The 17,542-nt window shown below is 51.6% G+C and overlaps 5 protein-coding genes across 5 annotated transcripts; 3 read left to right on the top strand and 2 right to left on the bottom strand.

The window, feature by feature from the left end:
• Nucleotides 1-320: 320 nt before the first annotated feature.
• LAJ45_07132 (uncharacterized protein) lies at nucleotides 321-3,033 on the bottom strand (the record flags this gene model as incomplete). The annotated part of the gene is made up of 3 exons (XM_046116691.1): nucleotides 321-479; nucleotides 537-2,584; nucleotides 2,745-3,033. The coding sequence occupies 3 exons, from the start codon at nucleotides 3,031-3,033 to the stop codon at nucleotides 321-323; spliced, it is 2,496 nt and encodes an 831-aa protein (XP_045970093.1).
• A 1,974-nt stretch (nucleotides 3,034-5,007) lies between these two features.
• Nucleotides 5,008-7,236, top strand: LAJ45_07131 (uncharacterized protein; the record flags this gene model as incomplete). Its single annotated transcript, XM_046116690.1, has 3 exons — nucleotides 5,008-5,041; nucleotides 5,106-5,725; nucleotides 5,944-7,236. 3 exons carry the CDS (start codon nucleotides 5,008-5,010, stop codon nucleotides 7,234-7,236), a joined length of 1,947 nt encoding a protein of 648 aa, XP_045970092.1.
• Nucleotides 7,237-8,462: 1,226 nt separating this feature from the next.
• On the top strand, nucleotides 8,463-10,105 carry LAJ45_07130 (uncharacterized protein; the record flags this gene model as incomplete). The annotated part of the gene is made up of 2 exons (XM_046116689.1): nucleotides 8,463-9,164; nucleotides 9,254-10,105. 2 exons carry the CDS (start codon nucleotides 8,463-8,465, stop codon nucleotides 10,103-10,105), a joined length of 1,554 nt encoding a protein of 517 aa, XP_045970091.1.
• A 3,486-nt stretch (nucleotides 10,106-13,591) lies between these two features.
• LAJ45_07129 (uncharacterized protein) lies at nucleotides 13,592-15,164 on the top strand (the record flags this gene model as incomplete). The annotated part of the gene is made up of 3 exons (XM_046116688.1): nucleotides 13,592-13,983; nucleotides 14,088-14,480; nucleotides 14,555-15,164. The coding sequence occupies 3 exons, from the start codon at nucleotides 13,592-13,594 to the stop codon at nucleotides 15,162-15,164; spliced, it is 1,395 nt and encodes a 464-aa protein (XP_045970090.1).
• A 1,196-nt stretch (nucleotides 15,165-16,360) lies between these two features.
• LAJ45_07128 (uncharacterized protein) lies at nucleotides 16,361-16,990 on the bottom strand (the record flags this gene model as incomplete). The annotated part of the gene is made up of 2 exons (XM_046116687.1): nucleotides 16,361-16,560; nucleotides 16,684-16,990. The coding sequence occupies 2 exons, from the start codon at nucleotides 16,988-16,990 to the stop codon at nucleotides 16,361-16,363; spliced, it is 507 nt and encodes a 168-aa protein (XP_045970089.1).
• Nucleotides 16,991-17,542: the final 552 nt, after the last annotated feature.

Below are 17,542 nucleotides of genomic sequence, written 5' to 3'. Positions count from 1 at the left end.
AAACATATGGGGTCCTAACTATAACCACCATGGCACAGGGAGAGAGAAAAAAAATCTGTAAAAAAGAAAAACATGGAAAAAACGGAACGCCCCTCAGAAAACGACAACGCAAAACCGAAACCGGATGATAGAAAAAACAAACAAGTACGCACACCAGTAGAAGGAATATAACAGAGAGAAAAAAGGTTAAAATTATCGATCAATCGATCGAATACCGAGTTAAGGAACCACACAGGAAGAAGAAGATAACAAGAAGATAAACAGGTATTTTGGACCACCCCACCGCCGCCGTCACCGCCGTAAAATTCATATGTCCCATTCTAGTACTTGACTGACTGCGCAAACAGCTCCCCAAACCCGGCCGGGTACTCGGACAACTTTCCTGTCCACATATTCGCGACCGCATCCTTCATGGCCTGTGAGCCAAATGATGAATCGACAGGCCAGACCATCACTGACGACAACTGCTTAATCGGAATCTGCGAGCAAAAATTAGTATACGACTCGATATTCACCGTAAGAGGGCCAAAACTTACTCCTTCAACCTGAGCCCTGACATCAATCTTCACCTCACTCTTTCCCATGTTCAGCACACCCGCGTTCTCCTTCAAGGCCGCCTTAGCAAAAACACCGCTTCCAGAGCTTTGTCCTTGCTGTTGCGAGAGCCCCTTCTTCTCGCCCTTGCCGCTGCTGCTGCCCTCGCCGGCATTCTCCTTATCGGGTACATTCTCCTTCTCTTCCTCGTCCGCGCACCGGCTCTCACGGAGCGACGATGGCGCGGTAGGCTTGAACCTTTCCGCAGCGTTCTTCTGGCGCTGGAACGGAGTAAGGGGCGTCTCCTTGGCTGGTGATACGCCAAGGCCGAAGCCACCCGCTGGCTGTGAGCCAAAGAGGCCTCCGGAGAGAACAGGGGGTGAAGCGGAAGCTGTGAGCGGTGCGGGAAGAGTAGCGTGGGACATGGTCGGTGGTGGGGGCGGGCCGTCGGAAATGTTCTCCTTGTCGGAGGTGTCTGAAGCAAAAGACCAGGCCGGTGCAGCGTTGAAATTGATAGTGGGCGCATCGGTGGGCGGGGGTGCCGTATTGATCTTGAAGGGGATATCGCCGGGTTTGACCTCGGTGTTGAGGAGGAAACTGGGCGCGGGCTTTGAAGGGGTAAAGAGATTTCGTGATGGAGCGGCAGTGGGGGACTCGCGGGTTCTCTTGACCGGGGATGTTTTCGGAGGGGAGCCCGGAGAAGAGGGAATAGTTGCTGTTTCCTCGGTGGCCTCTTCAACGGTGGGGTTGAGAGAGCTACGCCTGTTTTCTTTGCCTTTGCCTTTGCCTTTGACTTTGGGAGCCTCTGAGTCTGAATCGGGCATGACCTCGTCGTCGTCTGGGATGGGCTGGCCTAATGCCTTGAGGGCTTCACGCATCTCATACTTATCCTCTAGCTCGGCGATCTTGCGCTCCTTCTGTCTCTGCTTGAGGAGCTTTAACTTCTCTTCTGGTGTAAGCTCTATCTCTTCCTCTTGGGTAAGCCGGACCTTTTCCTTCTTCGGGGGTGCCGAGCCCGTGATTTTCCTCGCGTAGGGATCATAACGTGGTGTCTTTTTGGCAGAACGCATCCGCTCGATAAAGTTGTTTGGCTTACGCAGACTGGACACTTCAATAGTGGGTTTGCTGTGCTTGAGAGGAGTACTCATTGTTGACCTGCGTTCACGTCGAGAAGGTGCAGTACTCGTCGTAATCTTGGGCTTATCATAAACGAAGAAGCCAGAGTCATTTACCCTGGTAGGAGTACCACCGAAGCTTTGAGAAACCTCCCGGCTGTCATAGTGATCATTAGTCTTGCTGTCACTCCGGTAGTCCAGCTGAAGGGACGTTGTCATAGATGATGGTGATGGTCTCTTGGGTTCCGGTTTACCAAAGGATCCAGGAAGGGAGTAAACATCGTCGTTCTCATCATCTCCATTATCCTTCTTGGGAGTACCAATGACAAGCTCCTTAGTTGGCGTGATAACTGTCGCCTCCATGTCATACGGGTCATCCTCGGGAGCGCCAAGAATAGCCTTTACGGGTTTCTTGACGCTCTCCGGTAAGATCGAACCAAGCCACTGTCCCCACGTCTTCTTTCCCGTTGCTGGGGTAGACGGTGCTCCCTTTGGCGATCTCGTGGGGGTCTTCTTCACAGGGCTTGGGGTCTTTGTGAAAAGATTTCTACTTGGGGTAATTTTGAATGAGTACTCATTGGCTGGCCTCTCCAAGTCTACATCTATTGGATCCTCGTCAGTCGGCACTTCATCTTCATCGTCATACTCCTTGGCGCCGTGCATGGTATATGGCGATCGTTTGTCCGATGGTTCCTCATAGCTGGTATCTGAGATAAGCTGAGCCTCGTGGTTATCAACGCTTCCGTTGCTCTGGGAGGCGGCTTTGGCGCGCTGGAGGGCCCGTGATGTAGTAGTCGAATAGGGGGTGCTTCGAGGAGCGCGGCCAGAGCGTTTAGGAGTTATGAGGGAAGAGTTACGAGAGTTCCGGGAGCCAGAGGCACTCTGCGGGGTGTACACTGGGAACGAGGCACTCGGGGACTGCGACGAGTTGGTGTCTGAAAGCTTTGTTAGCCTCATTTCGGTGGTTGTATGTATGACAGCAGGGAGGCAGAAGTGATGTGCAACAGTTGTAGCTTCGCCACAAAACAAAGAAGAAAAAGAGACAAATAACAAAGCGAATAGTGCAAGAACGCGAAAAAGAAAGATAAAGCCTACCTGTACCATCCAAGCTCATTCTCCCTTTTCCCTTGACCTTCTCAATCTTCTCAAACCCACTCTTGTTCCCACTGAAAGACACCGACAGCTTCTTGCTCTCGTCGCCCATGGCCTCGCCCTCCTCCTCGTCATCGCTGAAGAGACCAAATCCTCGTCTTTTCGCGGGCATAGTGGAGGTGGTGGCACTGGTACTAGATTTGGCTTTGACAGGGAGTGACGACGGGCGCCCGTTGCTGTGTCCAAGGCTACGGCTGAGCATCGACGACGTCGTCGGGCGGTTAAGGGCCATCGCGGCTATGGGGGTTGTGAGTGTAAATGAGAGGTGTTTGTTTCTTTAAGATTATGTTTAGGTGTTTTATGTAGGGACAGGACAGTTAGTGGTTGTCGATTTATGATGGGCTCTGGCGAACGTTGGGAAGGGTTGTTGTTGTCCAAGCGACGGAAGGGAAAAAACTGAGTGGGTCCATCGCGATGTCTTGGCGGGGAGGCTGGGGTCTAGTACTGATTGGGGAAGCCAATGATTGACTGGTGGTTTCCTACAGAGCGGGCTATTTCTCCCCCTCCCGCTCTGTGAAGCGTCAGATATGGTGGACATGACATAACGACGCGTGAAATTGTTTTGGGAGATCGCATAGAGAGCCCTCGTTTAGAGGCGTTAGTCCGAAGAATATCAAGGCAAACAAAGACATATGATAGCATCGAGTGGCCAGGTGTACCCCGCCTTTTGGATCCCTTACTTCCATTATCACAAGGCTCGTCTCCTTGCCCTGAACTTTAATTAAACTCTGCAGAAACTGCTTTGTTTACTGCTGGAAAACTATCCTGCATGTTACTCCAGGATTTCAGAAGGAACCATCGCGGTACAGATCAAACTATTTTAATTCTAGTCGGCCATAGGAATCATGATCATATGAGCGTTGGCCGATAAATCGTCAAGTGAGTTGATACCAGCTAAGTATGAGACACGTCACAGAGTGAATGTTCTCCCCGCAAAAGACACACCTCTGCACGCAACATACTTAACTTACAGATGATCACATGGCACGGGATAAACAAACCTCCAAGCTGGAGTTCCATTTCGACATTTACGCCATCCATCAACTGCATACATACTAGACTTTGCTGCGTCTTATCGATTGGCATTTAGAATGAGCCTGGAGTCATCTCTTCTCCAGGAGGACCAGCCATCTTAACGATGTCAAAATTGCACAGATCAACGCATCGGACGGAAAGCTCTTTCAAGTAAGGCTGCAGGCAGGTACCGAGTGAACTTGGTTATTTCTGGGGAAATACGGCTAACGATTATATTATAAATTCAAACTAAGGTCGCTGCGGATGCAATGCTCGTCCTCGAAAATGACATGCTACGAGGTTATTGTCCACGCATGGCTATGTATACCGGGAAACCAAGTAATATTCGATCCAACCTACCGAATTGATTTCCGTCTATAGTACCGCATCGATTAAATTTTACTTTAGCGCGGGCACCCCGGGTCTTCCAGTTTGTTAAGAAAAGAAAGAAAAATCAAGATTATAAAAAGGAATGTCACTCCTTGATCTTCTCTACATATACCCTTCGGGTTCTAATCCCTATCTTTCCTAAAGTCCTGATACAATATTATACAGATAGAATGGACCGGTCTAGTTTATTTCATTTAACTACGAAACACGTCCATTCTGTCAAAGTTTCAAGCCGAAACATATACAGACACTCTGGTTCTGGAAAAGTACAAATATTTGAGTTGTCGTGTCGACGGCTCGCTCTTCTCACGCTTACATGAGCACTTGATGATCTCAATTCCCTTCAAACACTAGGGGTGTAATTTGACCAGCATTGTGGGAGAATGTCCAATAAAAATCTACATTCCCCACGGAGTGACTCCTCCAAGCCTTGTCGTAATAAATGACTCTACATATCTCCTTCTGCAAGCTTCTGTAGCAATTTCACCCGTTTTCTTGGTATCGTTAATTGCAACAAAAAAAACCAAATCACCAATAATCACTCGCACACATCAACACCACCAATCGCTCACTCTCCCACAATACCTCTCACTTAGAATACTTTAGCATCTTAGCGCATCTTCTTTTATCTCCTCTACCACCTCAAATCCTCTCTGAATAACTTTGTAGAAATCTCTTGGCAGCGCTGGTTAGGGCTAGCGCCAAGACCCTACCCTGCATCCCACCAACTCGATAAGAATTTTTTTCCCTCTCACGACACAACGCAACCTCCCAATTACCACCGAAAAATACCCAACCAGCCATGCCGTTCGAGAACAAACTGAAGAAGCGCAAGGGTAAACAATTCTATCAACCTCATCTTACATACCAATTGAAACACCTGCTAACCTCCACATGCAGCCGCGGCCAGCGCGCCCTCGCCCACTGCCAAAAAGGCGAAACCCTCATCCACCACCGTCCCCGTTGCCGCCGCGGCCCCCAAAGCGGCGACAAGAGTGTCCACGCGCAAGAAGGCTGCCGACTTCATGTCCGATGGCGAAGAGTCTGAAGATGGCGGCTGGGATGCGCTCGAGGACAAGAAAGGCAAGAAGGACAAGAAGAGCACCAAGGCGGCCGCTCCTGCTGCCGTGAAGGAGAAGAAAGAGAAGAAGGCAAAGAAGAAGGATGAGGTCGCCGCTGCCCCGCCTCCTGTAGAGGAGAAGAAGAAGGCAGAGGAGGCAAAGACAAAGAAGGACAAGAAGAAGAAGGATGAGGAGGAAATGATCTCCCTTGACGTTGACTATCCGGACTCTGGGCCAGCAGAGGGATACGACAGTGAGGATGACAGTGCAGAGGAGGAGATTGACGACCAAACTGCGAAACTCTTGCAAGGGTTTGAAAGCTCTGATGAGGAGATGGAGGACGGAGATGGCGCACAGAAGGAAGTGAGCGAGGCCGATAAGTCAAAGTTTGCGGATGCGAAGATTCCGGGTGGGAAGAAAATGCAGAAGAAGATGGCCGCGCTTCAGGCCAATGAAAAAGTAAGTTTCAGAATTCTTTTATTTTTACCTCCCCACAGGATAATGCGTTACATTTCCTGGCTTGATATGATGCTTTTATCTGGTATTCAACAAGATATTCCGTGATTAAAAAATTGAAAACCAATAATAATTGGAACCGATCTCGCACACATCTTACGCTTATATCTACACCGCCGCTCCATGCTATATTACCAATTCTAACAGACCAACTACTCTAGTCCGTTCCCGGCGTTGTTTATCTCGGCCGCATCCCCCACGGTTTCTACGAGAACGAAATGCGCTCCTACTTCACCCAATTCGGCAAGGTCACGCGCCTACGCCTCTCGCGCAACAGGAAGACGGGCCACAGCAAGCACTACGCCTTCATCGAGTTCGCAGACGCCGAGACCGCGCGAGTCGTCGAGGAGACCATGGACAACTACCTCCTCTTTGGGCACATCCTCAAGTGCAAGCGCGTCCCCATGGATGACAAGGCCTTCATCGAGCTGCTGTTCAAGGGCGCAAACAAGAAGTTCAAGCCCCACTCGGGACAGAAGGCGCACAAGGCGAGACACGAGAGGAAACACACAATCGAGGAGTGGAAGGAGAGGGAGGAGAGGGAGAAGAGGAAGAGAAAGAGTATCACCAACCGCTTGAAGAACCTCGAAATCGACTACGAGTTCGAGGCCCCAATTATCACGCCGGAATTCGTGAGGGCCATTGAGGCTGCGGAACCCGCAAAGGCCATTGAGGCGGCTGAGCCAGCTGCTGAGGCTACCGAAGATGCTGTTGCCGAGAAGAAGACAACCGAGAAGAAGGCTGTCGAGAAGAAGACCGCCGAGAAGAAGACCGCCGAGAAGAAGACCGCCGAGAAGAAGACCGCCGAGAAGAAGACCGCCGAGAAGAAAACAGCTGAGAAGAAGACGGCCGAGAAGAAGACCACTGAGAAGAAGACTGTCGAGAAGACCACCGAGAAGGCCGCCTCCGAAACAACCGGCGACGCCCCTGAGAAGAAGAAGCGAAGACGAGTCTCTAAGAAAGCCGCCGCAGAGCGGGACGCGAAAGCCGCCGCCGAGAAAGCTGCTCCCACGACCACCGCAGCCGCCGAGACCGCCGCGGTCGTCGAGGCAGCTGTCGAGAAGGCCGTCGAGGCCGTCGAGGCCGGAGACGGGATTGAGGAGATGGAGATCGATGTAGTCGTCAAGAAGGGAAAGAAAGCCAAAACCGCTGCTCCGGAGAAGAAGACAGCCGAGAAGAAGGCCGCCTCTAAGAAGGCCACCAAGGAGGTCGCTGCCCCCGAGGAGGCGGCCGTCACCGAAGAGGTAGCCGCCCCTAAGGAAGTTGCTGCTGCCGTTGAGGAGGCGGTTGCTGAGAAGGCCGCCCCCGAGAGGAAGAGCAAGAGAGGCGCTGAGAAGAAGGCCGCTGCGGAGAAGGCTGCTGCTTCCGAGGAGCAGGAGAAGAAGGCTGCGGCAGAGAAGGTTGAGAAGGTCAAGAAGCCAGCCAAGAAGTCATCCAAAAAATCAAAGGCGTAATTCTTTTTTTGTTCCTTTTTTTTTCCTCCTTCTCTCTCTGGTTTTTTGTCTTTTGATGGGGGAGTAATTGTAGCCCTACATAATTTTTTCGCCAACCACCAAAACTCTAACCCTCACCCAGCCCCAACCCAAAAGTCAATGTGTGTTTTTTTCTTCTCTCTTTCTGTTTTTTTGGCCAAGAAAAGAATTCTGTAAGATAAATTTTTAGCAATGATGAAATATGGGCGGGTATGTACTAAAAAAAATTTTCGGCATTGCGGGTCTTGAACCTTTGCTCGTAGAGAGGATCTTGGTAAATATGTACATCTTTGTTTTGGAAACCCACCCCTCCCCGCCCGCCGGCCGGCCACGTCCAACTACTTAGCCCCTCAATTACAGGCCGCCGGGGATGAGCCATTTGAAACATATAGACCGTGTGCACCTGTGCCGAGCATGTACCTGTGCCGAGCACCTTATAATAAAGGCAGCATTTTAGCCACCATTTGGAGTGGATCCTAGAGATCAGATAAGATGCTCGGCACAGGTACATTCTCGGCACAGGTGCACACGGTCTATACTATCTCTGCAGCTGTTTACAGCTCTCAAAAGCCTCTCTTGACAACCAGAAACGAAGGGAAGGAACATAAACTACAATCTATAAACATGAACTCAAGAGACGAAAATCCTCGATTTATCCACAACCAATCTGCCTGTCAATGACACATTCCCCGTCTAATACGGTACCAGGTTAAAAACGTTATACACTCACTCACGGGGTGGAGGCGGATCCTGTCTGATGGCGGTCAGTTAGGTTATGGACGCCAAGGGCAAATTACTGCAAACAGAACCATCAGACAGGACCCGCCGTCAGTAGGTGAGCGACTGTACCTATGATCTAGGTCGTCAATTGACCACTCGTCGTGGTCAACCCTACAAGCACATGTATAGTTCAGATCTATATGTACTCGCATGTAAATTCCCCCAGTGCACTCAATCGGGAAAGCAGCATACCTGACTCCTCAAAACTCAAGTTTAGGAGTCATGACATTAGTTGATGCCCCGAATGCACCAATGCAGTCATTAAGCGGCCCCCCACGATCATTACCAACAATCTGCATTTGGCTTAGTTGCCGCCCCACCTTTCACGATCCACATCACCCCACCTTCCCCTCCACCCCACATCCACGACTCACCCTCTCTCACACCACCACGCCCTCACCACCACCACCACCACCACCACCACCACAATGCCACTCCCAACCCTCCTCCACTCTCCCCCTATAAAGAGCCGCACCCTCCATCTCCTCCCTCTTCTCCGCACCCTCACCACCCACCCCGCCTCCAGCGCCCCCACCCCCGAAACCACAACCACAACCACCCCCGAAACCGAAACCGAAACCGAAGCCGAAACCGAAACCGAAACCACCCCCCGTCCCCTGATCCGCAGGGTCGTATTCCCCCCCGTACTCGACCCCACCAGGCCCCGAATCCGCAAAGTCGCCGCTCCCAACCCCCCCATACTTGACCCCACCAAGCCCCGAATCCGCAAAGTCACTCCCAACCCCCCCGAAGACTCCGCACCGCCCGTTCGGCGCTACGGAACCGCCCCCACCTTCTCCGACTTCGGAGCGGGACGCCCGCCCGCGGCTGGCGACGGCCCATTGATCCGCAAGACAGGCACACACTGGAACAGCGCCTCCCCAACGATCCGGAAGGAGTACAACTACTTTGCGCCGGAGGAGAAGAAGGAGAAGCCAGCTAGCATTGTCATTAAGAGACCGGAGATGACTGCGCCGGGACATACGGAGTGGAGTAGGGCGGGGCCGGGTGGGGGGGAGCTAAAGAAGTATTTGACGGTGGAGCAGCATAGGCTGGATAGGCCGGAGATTGAGACGACGTGGGTGGACACGCATTGCCATCTGTTTACGACGTTGAAGATGTTGAAGGGAGTGAGTGTTCAATCATTGGCCCCCCTTCCCCTTTCCGAGAGTCAATGATCGATTGGCGGATGGGATGTATATACTGACCTCCGGCACAGACCATCGGCGACACCACGCTCCCCGATGACGGCATCGACACCCTCGTGAAGGCCCTCTTCCCACCGCAAGTGACCGCCGTAGTCGACATCCACTGCGACCTGCCACTCTCCAACCTCCACGAGCACGCCCTCACCCTCGAGTGGCCTCCGCACTTCAAATACTACTTCTCCAAGGGCGTGCACCCGCACTGCGCCATGGACTACAACGACGAAGTGCACGAATCGCTCATCCAGACGATGTCACACCCCTCCTGCGTCGCATGGGGCGAGTGCGGCCTCGACTACTTCAAGAACGACGTCTCGACGCACCCAACACAGCGCACCGTCTTTGCGCGGCAGCTCCAGGCCGCCGTGGCGGCGGGAAAGCCAATCGTCATCCACACGCGCTCCGCGGACGAGGACACGCTGCGCATCCTGCGCGAGCACGTGCCCAGGGACCACCGCATGCACGTGCACTGCTTCACGGCGGGGCCGGTCCTTGCGCAGGCGCTGATGGCCGAGTGGCCGAACTCGTACATTGGGATAACGGGCGTGGTGGGGTACAAGGGCATGGACCATGTCACGCATATGCTCAAGAGCGGGGAGATCCCCGTGGGAAGGCTGCTGCTCGAGACGGATAGCCCGTATATGGCGCCGAGGAGTGCGTATATTTGGCTGAGGGATACGAAGCCCGAGATATCGAAGAAGAAGCTCGCGGTGAGCCATGCGGGGATGATACCGTTTACGGCGGAGCATGTGATGGTGCATGTTAATGCTGGGAGGGGGGAGAGGGGGGAGCCCGAGATGGGGTTGGTGGAGATGTTGGATGTGACGAGGGGGAATGCGGCGAAGATGTATGGGATTGATGTTTGAGGGTCTTTTTTTAGCTGGGGGGGGGGGGAGTGGTTTTGTGCGGTTAGAAGGGCGGTTTATCTTTTCCTTTTTGTTTTCTTGTGTGCATATTGATAGTGATACCCAGAATCTCGGCGGTGAAGCTGCTGGGGCGAGAGAAAAGAAGTGTAAATAATTAAATAAATAAAAAAAGCAGTCTATGTTACAATACGATCCATAGTTTGTCCACAGCTCATTTAGATCTGACAGGATAATTTATAACTGACGAAGATATTTTTTTGAGTGCGTTTTCGACATAATCATTGACCCTCGCCCCGCATTTAGGTATGCTTAATCTGGGTACGGAATCCTATCTTGGGCTCCGTGGAATATATTGTCGCCGTAAGAGCATCTCCTAAGCCACGGGCATGGCTGATGATACCACAGTTACATGTAGTTAGATAGAAGAGTTTCGGTGGCTGTTTTCAAGGAGAGGTCCTTGCTTGACCTGTTGACATATTCAGTCTCTTGTCAAGCAGCTCCCAGCGGGCGAGAAAGAGAAGCCGTGCGTGCATGGAATGAAAAGCTCTTACCATCAAACTAGATATTCATAGCTACATAGCCAATCCAATCTACCGACATCTATGATCGAGGCTATTGTTATCATCTGTTGAAAAGGTTGGACGAGGACGAGACGAGACAGGACGAGTGCGGGGCAGTTAAGTGACTTGATTCTGATCTCAACAAAGAGCCTAAGTTATATATACATGTATGTATATATATAGTCTCAGATCGGACAGCTGTCATTCTTCGACATGACAAGGACAGGTCTCGACACGACAGCTCACCCATACCCGACGTTCAACATCGTTTGAAAACCCGTGCAAATATCCAACATCATCCCGGCCACCGGCCTTAGGCGAGTGATAATTCATGACTAGACTCACAGAATGCATCTACATGTAGTACTCCAACCAAGGCTGAAAGTGGGCTATAAGAGTAGGGCTAAGGGCTGCATCGGAGACGACCTGACCGAAGGGAGTTTGAGGCTGGAGTGGAGAGATACATGCAGTAATCTTTCCCCATGGAGCAGAGACACAATTACAATTACGCACAATGGCTAGCTAAATGCATGGCTGTATTGGAACAGTGTCTGGTGATAACAAATCCTTAATTGGGTTTCCTAATCCTAGAGCGTCTTTAGCCCAGCTGGATCGTGAAGACGGTCAATTGATCTGTATGTTAATTACTGGCAGTTACAGCGATGTGTACAATAGAGGTTAAGGGTATCGTGGCAAAGAAATAACGCCAGGTATGTACCAGCTGGTGTTTCTCACAAGGTGTTTAGCGAGACTCCCTACATACATAATCATCCCAACATCTTAATAGAATGTCCAGACCATGCCCAACCTACATACTCCATATGCATCTGTGGAAGCACATATATAGCTCTTACACATTGTCTACAGAACGCCAAGTTCAATATTCCGCCTGACGAAGCTACTCTAGGGCATCGCATACATTCATTCACCAGTATGTACGATTACTGCCCCTCTATCCCCACCACCCTTCGTCCCCACTTCTCGAGACGTCAGTCAGCTAAGTTTCCAACAGCCCTCTCGATCTCATAGTCACGTCAGCGAGGGCCCAACCACAATACTCTAACTATTGGAGTAAGGAGTGATATAAGACTGCACGGCACCCCAACCCCCAACCCCCAAGGAATCTCTTTCGCCCACGACCAAAAGCGGGGGTGAACCCGAATTTGAATATGACCGAGCTAAAATTAATTTAATGAATCATCAATCAATTCAATCAATCGAATCGAATATGACGTAACGGAGCTATTGAATTGATTGATTGATTGATTGATTGATTGATTACTCCATTTAATTGTATGCAACCCGGCCGGAGGTTATGACAAATATGACCGAGCTAGCTAACTCGCGAGAGGCAGGTGGGAAAGTTCTGGGGGCTTGGTGTGATATTGCCATAGCTTTAAGGCTGCATGCAATTAATGGATTAAACAAAAAAGACCGAGCTAGCTAGAGTACGACTTGATCGAGTGATGGTGTGTGCGCCAAGCCAATATACATGCAAGCTACTAATAAGATAAAGCACCTGGCTGGTATATACTATACATGCAATGCAATAATACACGTATATAGTATCATATCACCCATTGCCGATTACCAACAGCCCGGGACTTGGAAAAAAAAACCGTTAATTGAGATATGTACTGTCGTTCACGGGGTATTGGCGGATACTGCGTGATGGCGGACAGGGCAAAAAAGAGACAGCCAAGCTAACTTTTACCTGCAATTCGCCAATAACCAGTATCCACCAATACCCCGTGAACGACAGTACTTGCAGCTAGCATCACGGTGCGCTGGGGACGACGGCCGGAGAATTCTTCCCTTGGTGCAATTAAGGCGGCCAGTGTACTCTCGTATTTAGATCATGATCATTCAACGTCTAGACTCTACATACATATCCACGTTTACATGATTTATCACCATATTATATATATTGGAGCTCTCTATACGTATTATATTAATATAGAGTAGATATATCGACAATCTACATCACATATTTACACGCACCAACATCCGGAGAATTGTTTTTACCCCCGCGGGACACTTTTTCTGCAACTTTTTCCAAGCAATGTCCACTCCAGATCGAAAAGAAAGCAAAGCAAAGACAAACGAAAAAAAACCGGGTTCCCTCATTCGAGCCCATGCCCCACAAACCCCTGGAAAAGGAAAAAAAAATCACAATCCGCGGTCCGCCCTACACGCCATCATCCATCCACTGCATCCGGGAACCTGGGGTAGATATGGCTGCTGGCTCGTTACCTATCTGTGCACACTGCACACATGTGCACTAGGGGGCACTTCCAATTGCAGCATCACTCACTCGCTCATGCACTTTGCGCCAAATGCGTCCTCACGGGTCTGATCTGCACTTTTTTTTTTTTTTCGTTTCTCAAACGTGCTGTTAAGACCCCCCTCGGGAGGCCGATCGTCACGAGGATAGTTACACGTGTGTGTGCGCGTGTTGTTGTTGTAGGGCTTTATGTGTCGGTTGGGGTGAGTTATAATACTTGCTGTTGCACTATTAGGGCTATGTAGCTTTTCGGGTGTAGTTATAGCTGGTGGGTGTTATTGGTGTGGGTGGCCGCGATATCAATGATTCCAGACACGGGTATTTCGGTGGCTCACTTACCAGCTGTGGATATTGATATGGCCATCTGCTGTTGGTTCCATGCAATAGAGGGGATCGGTATAGTTTTCCAATGCCCGCAGTGTATCGATACAAGCTCTAGGGCAGCAGGCCAGCGCTCATTGACACAGCACTCGCCCGAGTGATAATCCGTGACGGGTATCACCTGTTATCGCAGCCAGCAGGGATACGCGCACAGACCATCACTGCACCTGATCAGCCAAACTCACCAAACCTCACTCAACCAACACCGCACACCCCCCAATCGCAGTCAATTGCCCCGCACACCGCACCGCACCGCCGGCCATGGCTACCACAACCTCAGGCAACAGCTACCGCCTCCCCCCGCGCACCTCCTCCCTCAACCCCCCTCTCTCACCAGGCATCACACCCGCGCGCCAAGCCCAGCTCAGCAGCTCTTCCTACTCGCACCACACCGAGGACCCCTTGATCTTCGAGATTGGCAGCCGTCTTCTGCGCGCCGGCTTTGCGGGCGAGAGTGCGCCCAGATGCGTGCTCGAGTGGAGCAACGAGGTGTTTTGGTGCCGCGAGGGCATCGTGTGGACGGGCGGCGCGAGTACTACTAGGGATGAGGACGGGCGTGGTGGGGGGGAGCTGTGGAGGGGCGATCTGAGGAGTGTGGAGTTGGGGGTTGTGGAGGATGTGGTGGAGAGGGGGGTGAGGATGGCGTATAACAAGTGCGTATAACACCCCCCCCGCCCATATACCTACAGACATCTCCATACCCACATATCTATAGCTAGAGGAATTGAAAACCGCCAGTGATACTGACCACCACTAGATACCTCCTCCTCGACTCCAAGCTCAAACGCGTCATGATTGTGACGCCCCCCCTCCTCCCCACGGCGGTGCTCACCTCCCTCCTCAAGTCCCTCTTCGTCCACTTCCAGATGCCGGGCATCATGCTCCTCTCCGCGCCCACCATGGCCACCCTCTCCGCCGGCACCCGCAGCGCCCTCGTCCTCGACCTCGGCTGGGAAGAGTCCACCGCAACCGCCATCTACGAGCTCCGCCCCGTCGGCCAACCCCACCGCACCCGCCGCGCCGGCCGCCTCCTCCGCGACTTCTGGCGCGACCTCCTCCTCACCTCCACCACCACCTCCTCCTCCTCCACACCCAAAAAGCCCAAAATCCCCAACACCCAACTCGACGACATCATCTCCCGCCTCGCCTGGTGCCGAAAACACACCCACCCCCCACCCCCACCGCCGACGACTCCACCCCCATCGCCCTCCCCCACCCAATCAGCACCCGCCTCCCCTTCAGCGCCCTCGCAGACCCCACCGAGAAGTGCTTCTTCGCCCCCACAACCGTCCCCAGCAGCAGCCCCGACTACCCGGACGACGACGACCTCGCCCTCCCCCGCCTCGTCTACGAGGCCCTGCGCGGCGTCCCCGTCGACGTCCGCGCAGCGTGCATGCAGCGCATCATCATCGTTGGCGGCGCCAGCCAGGTCGTGGGGCTGAAGCGGCGCATCATCGACGAAGTGCGGCTGCTCGTCGAGCGCGAGGGGTGGCACCGCCCCGGCGGTCGCCGCCGTTCCGGTGCTCCACAACCACCTACACCACCACCACCACCACCGGAGGAGGAGCAGGGGGGGCAGGAGAAAGAGGTGAGCTACGAGTGGCGGCAAGAGGACCGCGGGGGCGCGCTCTCGCCAGGGAGTCCAAGGGGTGGGTTGGAGAAGGGGCTGCGGCCGGCGGGGACGCCGAGGGTCCGCGGGTTGGAGAGTATGGGGGCGTGGGTGGGCGCTAGTTTGGTTGCGGGGATGAAGGGGAGGGGCACGGTGGAGTTGGAGAGGGAGAAGTTTCTGCAGGCTGTTGCGGGGGGCGGGACGGGGTTGCCGGTGGGGTATTAGTAGGGGAGCTGGATGGGTGGTTGGATGGGTGTAGATGTAGATGATTTTTAATGAGGTTGGCATGGGGAGTTTAGCCTTTCTTTTTCTTTTTTTGTTCTACTTGAGCTTGAGCTTTGGCTTTGGCTTTAATTTCTTTTAGATATTGGAGTTTGGAGCACTTGGGATAGCAATTGGGGACGGACAGCTACATAGCTAGCAGGTAGTTAGTCGGGGGGTGCTAATGATATCAATGCCACTTTCACAGTACACTATCACTCATTACCCGCCAACACCAAAACCAAAACCAAAACCACAACCATTCAGCCCAGTTCAGTCCACATCCACCCAATATAACATAATATTATGTATGTATATAGAGTAGCAGCAGATAATAATGATGGATAAATTGATAATAGCTACCAATGCCAATGATCGTTAAGCGTCATAACCTCGTAAAGAAGGGGGGAAAAGAAAAGGAAAGATGCAAATCAACAACTAAAGAAAAAGGGAAAACGACAGTTTATAACAAAACCCCACTCCGAACCCAAGAGAGAAAGAGAAAAGAAAAAAAACACCGTTTGAAAAAACAGTTTCCCAAAAAGACCAAGAACGCACAAGCAAACCCAGAAACGACAGACTCCCTTTCCCTTTCCCTTTCCACCCTCTCTAGCCTACCCTAGATACCCTGCCATACCCTATCCGACCGACCTTATCCATCCATCCATACATGCAGCTATACACAGCTATGCTTCTTTTTTCCGTTTATCATCGATAAAATGAATAAAAGAATCAAAAGGAATAATAAATAAATAATAGAAAGAAAAAACACCCAGGATCCCAAAAAATAGCTTTTTTTGACGACGCCGTTTTTTTCGCCTGCTGCCCTGCCCCTTGTCCTGTCCTGCCCTGCATACATACATCCATGCGTTTATAGCATGCATGTCATGTAATGCAAGATAAGAGAGACTAGAGGAGATAGAAGAAGAGGAAGGGTAAAAAAAAAAGTTATACACACAACAGAAAAAAAAAAGAACCCGAAATAAAAAAGACCCAACAAAACACAAGCCCCCCCCCCCCTCCCCGGGCCGAGCGAGAAGAGAGACAAAGGAAATCTAATCATGAAATAAAAACAGCAACGCTTTAAAAAAAAAAAAAAGCCGACAAACGGCGAGCTAGCAGGAATAGTATTCACATAATTGAGGTAAGGGGTAGCGAGATTAATATCCGGGTCCGAGGCCGCCATAGAAATTACCGAGGTAGACTTTATTGCTATCGTTTAGGATCGAGTGCGACAAGTGCTGACCGTACGGCGAGGCCGTGGACGAATGTGTCCTCAGGAGGTCTTCAATCAAGCGCGCAAATGAGGGCTCCTTTGTGGCAAAACTCTCTTCTGCAGGTGCAGGCGAAGGCTTGGGGGCTGGAAAAAAAAAAAAAGATGAGGTGTTAGTATTATTTATCATCGTGATACAAAAAAGATAGCGTGGTGTAGGAGGCGTTGTAGTAACAGCCATTAATATAAAAGGGAAAAAAGTGAACTTACCGGCTGAAACTGTCTGCCCCGCACCACCGCCACTACTTGCACCACAACCACCCAGACTCTTGGGCCTCTTTGCATTGGGCGTTGACGATGACTTGGCCAGCGATGGTCGCTTGTTGTGGAGGACACGGCGGGGGCCAGGGTACACGAGACCCCGGATTGCGTAGGCCTGTCTTCTGTAGACTTCGGTCTCGGCCTCAGCCTCTGCCTCTGCTTCGGCCACGGACTGGGGCGGTGTGTGCGGAATTATGGGTGAGAGGGGGAGAGTGGCATCACTCATGAGGAATATTGTTGTTGTAGTAGTAGCCATTGCTGTGGTGGTTTTGATTATATTATCCGTCCTTTGATTGAGTATTATATGTATGGGGTGTGAATTGCAGTGGTGAGAGTGGTATTGCACTGATTATGGTTGTGATGTGTGGTATGAGTATGTAGTGGGTGTAAATGGGGTGGGAGAGCTCGTGGTTTTGTACTGTGGGGGAGGATGAGGGGAGGAGGCGTTGCGTGCTGGTGGAGTGAGAGTCTCAGGATAAAGGACAAACACCTTCGTGAGGAGTGAGTGGGTATATGTAAGGTTATCGGACCCTTTCCTCGGTAGAATTAATCTGGCTAGTCTAGCCGGGGACAGCAAGCACACTTGCAGGTTCAGATCAGGTAGATCAAGGGTCTCTGCCTAGTCTGCGCGGGGAAAAGCTTGTCTGAATTGGATCCTTGCCTGAGGTTTGTTGTTGGAGGTGAGAAAGTAGGCTCAGCTGGGAGTAAGGTGTGTAAGTAGTTGAAACTTGAAGTGCTCTCTAATTGGGGATTGAGGATAAGCAGGCGGTTGTAGATAGGTGCGTATGGAGTCAGGTGTAAGTACCTG

This window comes from Morchella importuna (assembly GCF_003444635.1).
Source record: "Morchella importuna strain M04M26 chromosome Unknown Morimp01GS022, whole genome shotgun sequence".
Classification (NCBI taxonomy): Eukaryota; Fungi; Ascomycota; class Pezizomycetes; order Pezizales; family Morchellaceae; genus Morchella; species Morchella importuna.
The sequence above is the reverse complement of the archived record's forward strand: the minus strand, read 5'-3'. Positions and strand labels throughout refer to the sequence as shown.